Here is an 8,239-nt window from a genome sequence, read left to right on the forward strand (position 1 = left end):
TCGACACTTCGACTACCTTGAGCTTGCTCCATGGCATTGAATGTTGACCTTGAATGAAATCGTGACGTGTACAGAATATACAGTGGGATTAGGCGTTGCGGTGTTTGACCTTGAGTGTGGGGTTTGACATTGACGTTCGTCACTTCGACTACCTTGAGCTTGCTCTGTGGCATTGAATGTTGACCTTGTAGCTCTCATTTGGGTTATGGTGGGGGGGAGGAGTTGGGCTTTTATAAGGAGTGTGGTGTGAACGTTTCACTCATTTCAAATTCTCCTTATCGTACGGTATATATTTCTATATACAAGATGTATTCGTGCGTTGATTGTAAAAAAAGTTTCACTCGTAGTGACAACCTACGTCGTCATCAGCGGGATTCCTGCACACCCGCAAATGGTGATGGACCTCCAACATCGAAGAGGCAACGGTTGACACCCCCAGCACTTCCAACACTGCAAACATGCGTTTGCTGCAATTTGACTATTGCAAGCGATCAGATGAATGTACATCGGAGGACGTTGCAGCACAGAACAAATGCATGTGTTCAATATGGGGAAGGTGTGAAAATTGTCAATACAGCTTTCAAGTGTCGAATTGTGAGCTACCGAGTGGACAGTGAAAACCACCACATGGATTACCCAACATTCTTCAATGAAATTAAGCAGAAAGTAGTGAAACTACTCGAAGAAGTGTTGGATATCCATAAATGCATGAAAGTGAACATGGAAGTGTTTGGGCGGTACAGTCTGCAAACTAAGGATCTTTCAGACATCAAATCATTTAATAGTCCCAATGAAGTAATTGATCAATCGAATGATTTGGATGTGGTTTATAGCAGTTTTGCAGATAGTTTAACTGTTAAAGCAGCGGAATTTCAAGATCGGGATTCAGGTATGTGATCTAGTCAAAATGTTGATGATGATGGACTTATAGAGAAAACCCATATTTTCAGGTTGGACCATTGAGAAAATTTTGTACTTGGAGGTGAATATCAACAAGTATAGCCCCTTCGGAGGGTCTTCATACATCAAATTGCCAAGGTTCATCGAATTGAAGAAAAGTGTGGTGAATGTTCTTAATCAAGATCAGTGCTGCTTTGCGTGGGCTGTGACTTCAGCTTTATACCCTGCCAGTCAGAAACTTAATGAAATTTCATCATATCCCCACTTCTCAACCGTCTTGAATGTAGCAGGTATGGAATTTCCAGTTAAGTTGAAAGATATTCCTAAGTTTGAGGTTATGAACGATTGCTCTATCAATGTTTATGGGTTGGAAAATGTTTTTAAAAATGGTAGAATTGAATATGAAGTTGTGGGTCCGTTACACTATTCTAAACGTAGATTAAATAGTCATGTTAATCTGTTGATTATTACAGATGATTCTGGTAATAGTCATTATTGTTGGATTAAGGATTTATCGAGACTAGTATCATCACAAATATCTGCCCGTGGTCATAAAAAGTATTTTTGTGATGGTTGTTTATTGTACTTTGATAATGAACGAACTTTATTGCGACATCAGTTGAATGATTGTAATCACATATCGACAACGACACCATCCACAAATTTCAGGGTTGATAAATTTGGTAAAAGGGTACCTGAGAATATTTTGAAATTTGAAAATATCGAGAAACAGTTGAGGGTTCCATTCGTTGTATATGCTGATTTCGAATCTATTCTGAAACCAGTGCATACTAATGAGCCAAATCCTGCTAACTCTTATACAAATCGAACATATCTTCATGAACCATATGCTTTTTCTTACCTCATAAAGTGCTCTTTTGATGATTCTATATCTAAATTTGTACTATATAGAGGTGCTGATGCAGCTAAAGTGTTTGTGTCAAACTTGGAGGCTGATGTCACCAATATTTATCACAAATATTTGAAGAAAGTCATTCCAATGAGTCCATTGACTGATGAGGAAGAGCATGATTTCAATATTGCCGCCACATGTGGTATATGTGGAGAACCATTTGGTGATGGTGATATTAAGGTGCGTGACCACTGCCATCTAACGGGGAAAAAAAGAAATGGAGCTGCACATAGTATTTGTAACCTCAATTTCAAATTGCCCAACTTTATACCCATAATTTTTCATAATCTCAGTGGGTATGACTGTCATTTGTTCATAAAAGAGTTATGCACAAACAAAACAAAAGTTGATGTCATTGCTCAAACTAAAGAAAAGTATGTTTCCTTCACGAAACATATAATTATGGAGAGAATAGTAGATCACAATGGAGTGACGAAAAATAAGTTTTTGAAATTAAGGTTCATCGATAGTTTTAAATTTATGGCTGCTTCCCTTCAAGAGTTAGGTGACAATTTAGATGAAAAACATTTTGTGGAAACAAGAAAATATTTTCCGGAACAGGATAAATTCAAACTTATGAGGCAGAAAGGTGTTTTTCCGTACAGTTTTATCGATTCTTTAGATAAATTAAATTATTCTAGTATACCATCAAAGGTGGACTTTTATGATAAATTAAATGAAAAACATGTTTCTGATGAGGATTATGATAGAGTAAAGCAGGTATGGAACACATTCAATTGTCAAGATTTGGGTGAATATTCTGACATATACCTAAAATCTGATGTTCTACTGTTGTGCGATATTTTTGAAAATTTTAGAAATATGAGTTTAGATACATATAAATTGGATCCTGCTCACTATTTCACTTCTCCAGGTCTTTCTTGGGATGCTATGTTGAAGTATACGGGTGTCAACTTGGAATTATTAACTGATATCGATATGGTGCATTTTCTCCAAAACGGTATACGTGGTGGTGTAAGCCAGTGTTCGGAGAGAAAGCATATTGCAAACAATCAGTTTCTTCCAAATTATAATCCCGAAGAACCTTCATCTTTCATAATGTATTTGGATGCAACAAATCTGTATGGTCATAGCATGTCTCAATCATTACCTTTTGGTGGGTTCACTTGGTTGACCGCCAGTGAAATATGTCAGTTGGATATCAATAGTATTCCAGATGATAGCCCCCAAGGATACATACTTGAAGTAGATGTGCATTATCCTGTCGAGTTACACGATCTACATTCGGATTTACCATTTTTGGTTGAAAGTATTATACCACCTGGTTCAAAGTCCAAAATACCCAAACTTATTCCTAATTTGAATGATAAAAAGAAATATATCGTTCATTATAGGAATTTGAAACAAGCGGTCCGTAATGGTTTGATGGTGATGAAAACTCATAGAATTCTCAGATTCAATCAGTCACCGTGGCTGAAAAAATATATCGATTTAAATACAAATTTGAGAAATAAGGCTACCAATAAGTTTGAGAAGGGTTACTTCAAATTGAATATAAATTCCATATTTGGCAAAACGATGGAAAATGTAAACAATAGAAGAGACATTCGAATTGTCACACATTGGGAATCCATAAGAAGAGGTATGGGTGCCAATGCTTTGATAGCTCGTCCCAATTTCAAAACATTATCCATATTTTCGGAAGACTTTGTCGTCATACATATGGATAAAGTTAAGGTTTGTTATAATAAACCATTGTATTTGGGGTTCAGTATATTGGATATGTCGAAAACAGTCATTTATGATTTTTTCTATGATGTCATCAAAAAACATTACGGACCACAAGCTTCTCTTCTCTATACCGATACGGATTCTTTGATACTGAAAATAATGACGGATAATTTTTATAATTTTATGATTGCAAATGTTGACAAATTTGACACTTCTAACTATAGGTTGGGTAATAAATTCAATGTGCCAGTTAGCAAATCGGTGATTGGAAATATGAAGGATGAACTTCCGAGTGATCCCATCATCAGTTTCCATGGCACCGGTGCGAAAGCATATCATGTACAAAGTGTGTCTGATGAAATAAAGAAAGCAAAAGGTATTAAAAAATCCGTTATAAAAAATCAAATTTCAATTGAAGATTACATTAGGATTGTTGAAACAGGCGGTATAATATTTAGAAAGATGAATGTATTCAGGAGTGATTTACATGATATTTACACGTTGATGTGCAATAAAGTCGCGCTATCACATAATGATGATAAGCGATTCATCATTCCTAATACCACCAAGACATTACCTTGGGGCCACAACGATATTGAATTCTATCAGACAAGTTCCGAACAAAATTTAAGAATTCTTTTGAATGTACTGAAAGATGAAAACAGTATAAGTGACAAGAAATTAAATTTACTCATTGCCTTATTGGAAGAGCAATCGAGTAATTGAATTTTTTCACTCATTACCTGGTTTGTTCAACAAATTGTAAAATTCATACTTGTCGAATATTTCAAACGAATTATCCTACCCCACTTCCACCCCCACTCCCATTCCCACCCGAAGTGGTAGGGAGCATACGGCTATAAAACATGAGGAGGAGGCCACAGTTCATCATTCGATTGCAGTCTTCCTTCGAAAGAAGCAGCCAACCTGAGATACCTGCCAGCCAACTTAGTTGAAAATTCCAAGCAGCTTGATGTAAGTACACACTTCCATACTATTTATATTATATTGTCTAATATTTTCATTTTCTCTTTCTAGAATCATGTCTTTTCTGAGGAATGCTCTGATGACCCCGATTACCACTCTCAGTGAGAGACAGTTGGAGGATGTAGAGCGGAGGAGGGTGGTTGTCCTACAGGACATCATGGTACAACCACCAGCTGCAACACCAGCTGCAGCTCCCATTCCACCACCGGGGATGACTTCCACCCAGGAAGTGGCGGCTCCCATTCCACCACCGGGGATGACTTCCACCCAGGAAGTGGCGGCTCCTGACTTGAAGTTCTTTTTCGAGGACTTCAAACCAACCCCCGAGGAGGAGGAGATTGACCCCCCACCAACTTTGTCGACATTCAGTGGACCAACTTCTTCGTCAGCACCCCAAATTGAAGATTTACTGAATGTCTACAACCCGGACCTGGACGAGTCTCTGGCGGATTTATCGCATCTTCAAAGCTTCTTATCGCCCATCGAACCATTATCCCCCATCGATTCAGGGGATGAGTTCGAGAAACCGGTGAAGAGGGCCAAGAAGATGAAGAAGTCCGCACCTGTGAAGAAGTCCGCACCTGTGAAGAAGTCCGCACCTGTGAAGGCATCCAAAGCCAAAGGTGGGAGGGGTGGTAAGTTGAGTGCTTTTCGCAAAAAGTGTGAAAAGAACTCACCTTACGGTGGTTGGCCTACAGCACCCCTTCCAGTGATGGAGGTGCAGAACTTGGTGGAAGTCGTCGCCCAGGTCCATCGGGATGCGTCACCCCCTCCAGCCACCCCCCAGGTCCATCGGAATGCGTCACCCCCTCCAGTCACCCCCCAGGTACGTGTTGAGCATTCCGAACAAGAGGTTGGCCCGGAAAATGTCCTTTCACAGACTGTGGTAGAGGGTAATAAACTCAAAGAGTCTATTACCTATGCACAGTCTGTGAAAAAGAGATATTTGAGGGAAAAGAAGGTTGTGGATGGTTCTGATTCCAGAAAAAGGGCCTTGATGGCGGATATTTCCACCATCGAGGCCCAGAAACTGGAATTAGAGAAGCGACTCTCTTTGCTTAGGGCGAAACTTCAAGAAGAAGATTCGCAACAAGGAAAGAGTTTGGCTTACATCCAAAAATATGGACCTCTTGTTCAGGAATGGGATGCCATGTGCCAGGGGTTCCTTAATACCTAACCCCTTTTGTAAATATATTTTTGTTTAGTTTAAGTTAGATGTATGTTTAGAATAAAAAAATTGTAATTTTAGGAATATAATAAAAACTTGCATGTTAATTTTAAGGTTATGAATGTTATGAATGAAAAAATAAAATAAGGAATATTGGAGTGCATATCTATTTTGGTTGTTGCACACAAAATACTGCGTGGTTGGGGCAGTATTTATTCCTTCATTCTAGTCATTTTCTAGTCACATGTAGTATATGGAATAAAATTAGTTAAATAGAATAATTGTATAGAATTTCCATCATTTGAAAGTGTGTGAATTGTAAAATAGTTATTTTTTCTAGAGAATAAATAAAGGTGATTCTAGTAATGCTCTGAGTATAATTCCAAAACCTTTTGACACTTCTCTCATCATTACTTCTCTCAACATTATTCAAACAAATTTCATTTATGTGAATGTGTAAAAATGAAATCATGAATCTAATGAATATTATATTGGATTTATTCCCCAATTCTCACATCAATACTTGAATAAATAACCTAGTGGGTCTTTATTTTTCACATATTCCCCTTCCCTTACTCTACCCCACTTTCTTCAAATCATATAAATAAGATTGTATTCTCAATATTCTTCAACTTGTTCGTTCATCATGAATCAAGCAACACCAATTATTCGGGAAGCTGATTCCACCAGTGAACCTCATTTTGCCCCACCAGAGAATTGGTCCTATGGTGACATTCAAGTTGCTGTAGTTGATTCAACATCTCCCGATGATGAATTCGATGGGTATTCAGATACAACAATAGAGCTGAATGAAGAACAAGATGTAACCTCAGACGAAGATGAGTTTGAACATGATGAATTTGCCAGCCCAGAACTTGTGGATCAACTGTGGCTTGAAGATCATCAAATCGCTCCACCAAATATCATCGTGGTGGTTGATTCTCCCGAACCTGACATCATCATTATAGATGATGATGATGATGATCAGGTAGGTTAGGTTAGGTTTTCCTCGGAGTGCACATAGTACCTGGTTGGTGCACACGGAATGCTGCGTGGGTGGGGCAGCATTCAACCTAACCACTCTATTTGGTAGTAGTGAAAAAAATAGGGCTATATCGGTACACCCTTGCGGTGAAACGTTAGTTGTTTCGCTATAAAATGAACTAATTAGAAAATGGAAACAGTTAATCATTATCTTTGAATATCTTTGGAACATTATTTCAATAATGTTGATAAAAATTCGTATCATAAAGAAATTTCAAGCAATGTATATTCGGATAAGTAACGAAGGGAAAGGTTGTATAGGCGATCGCGAAGCGATCGCTTCGCGATCGTGAAGCGATCGCTCAGCAGGCCGCTTCGCGGCTGGGGCGCTCAACATCCGCCACTTGCATCCGGCCCGGATGCAAGTGGTGGATGTTGAGCGCTGAAATTCGGCCGCTCCGCGGTCGAGCGGACGCAGGTCGCTCGGCCGCGGAGCGGCCGAATTTTAGCGCTCAACATCCACCACTTGCATCCGGGGCGCGTTTTTTGCGACCCCCACCTCCCCCCCACTCCGCCTCCCACTATACCCCCTCCTGTGCAAGAGTATAAATGTAGGAGTTCCTCAATGTAATCTTCAGTTGAGTAGCTATCGTCAGCATGTCAACATACCAGGAAGCCGATTCCACGACCGGACCCCAGGCGGAAGAACCTACAGCGCCACTCCCGGATCTTCAGTTGGAGGATTCCGATATGGAGAATCCAGATATGGAGGCCGATTCAACCACCACGCCTCATCACCCTTCCACATCTTCGGTCCAGGTACTGCATGTGACCAGTACCGAAGACCACTCCGAAGACTCTTGCAGCTCGGATGATGATGATGACGATCTCTGGGACGACGACGCATTTGCGGAGGAAATGGCGTTTTCTGAGGGTTCGGTGATGTGGCAGTACTTCCCCCGACCCGATGACAGCGACGACGACGACGACTTGTAATCCTTTCCTTTTTTTTCCCTATTTTTTTCCCTATTTCACCCATCCTTTATCCTTCCTCGGAGTACACATTTTGTTTGGTTGGTGTACACGAGACACTGCGTGGTTGGGGCAGTGTCTACCTCCCTCTCTCCTTTCCACCTTTGAAATAAATATTCTGAATTACAATACCAATTACTCTTATTGACTACTCTGAATAAACACCCCTCGAATTTGAAATATTGTCTTATGAAAATTATATTTCCAAATCTTGACATGAATTCTGCAATTGTTCAGATAAGAGAGAGCTAGTATGTTATCAAACAGATTCAAATCCACTCGGACGCTTAAACAATCATTTTTCAATGTGATTTATTTCACAAAGATAAGATATTCAGAGAACTTACATATTCTATAACACATTTGTGCATACCTCATATGTATATGGATGTACATTTTAGAGGTATATCCATATATTACAAACTACTCTTCGTATGATTATGTGACACTCAAAATATTCTATTTCTTTGACTGAGTGATCAATCTTATTATTAGATATCTACACTTTGTTTGTAGCTCTGAAAAGAGCTGTATTTTTGTTGACCCGAAAGTCCACGGTAACT

General features: G+C 39.4%; 1 protein-coding gene across 1 annotated transcript; it reads left to right on the forward strand.

Moving 5' to 3' along the window:
- Positions 1-4,130: 4,130 nt before the first annotated feature.
- LOC141482708 (uncharacterized) lies at positions 4,131-5,757 on the forward strand. Its single transcript, XM_074176395.1, has 2 exons — positions 4,131-4,480; positions 4,544-5,757. Exon 2 carries the CDS (start codon positions 4,548-4,550, stop codon positions 5,667-5,669), a length of 1,122 nt encoding a protein of 373 aa, XP_074032496.1. The 5' UTR covers positions 4,131-4,480; positions 4,544-4,547; the 3' UTR covers positions 5,670-5,757.
- Positions 5,758-8,239: the final 2,482 nt, after the last annotated feature.

The sequence above is a fragment of the Leptinotarsa decemlineata genome, unplaced genomic scaffold, assembly GCF_025532065.1.
Source record: "Leptinotarsa decemlineata unplaced genomic scaffold, Ldec_3_MD MMD2_tig00001719_RagTag_RagTag, whole genome shotgun sequence".
Classification (NCBI taxonomy): domain Eukaryota; kingdom Metazoa; phylum Arthropoda; class Insecta; order Coleoptera; family Chrysomelidae; genus Leptinotarsa; species Leptinotarsa decemlineata.

What these genes read in the sequence shown, in the direction of transcription:
- LOC141482708 (XM_074176395.1), top strand. Translation starts at nt 4,548, where the DNA reads ATGTCTTTTCTGAGGAATGCTCTGATGACCCCGATTACCACTCTCAGT.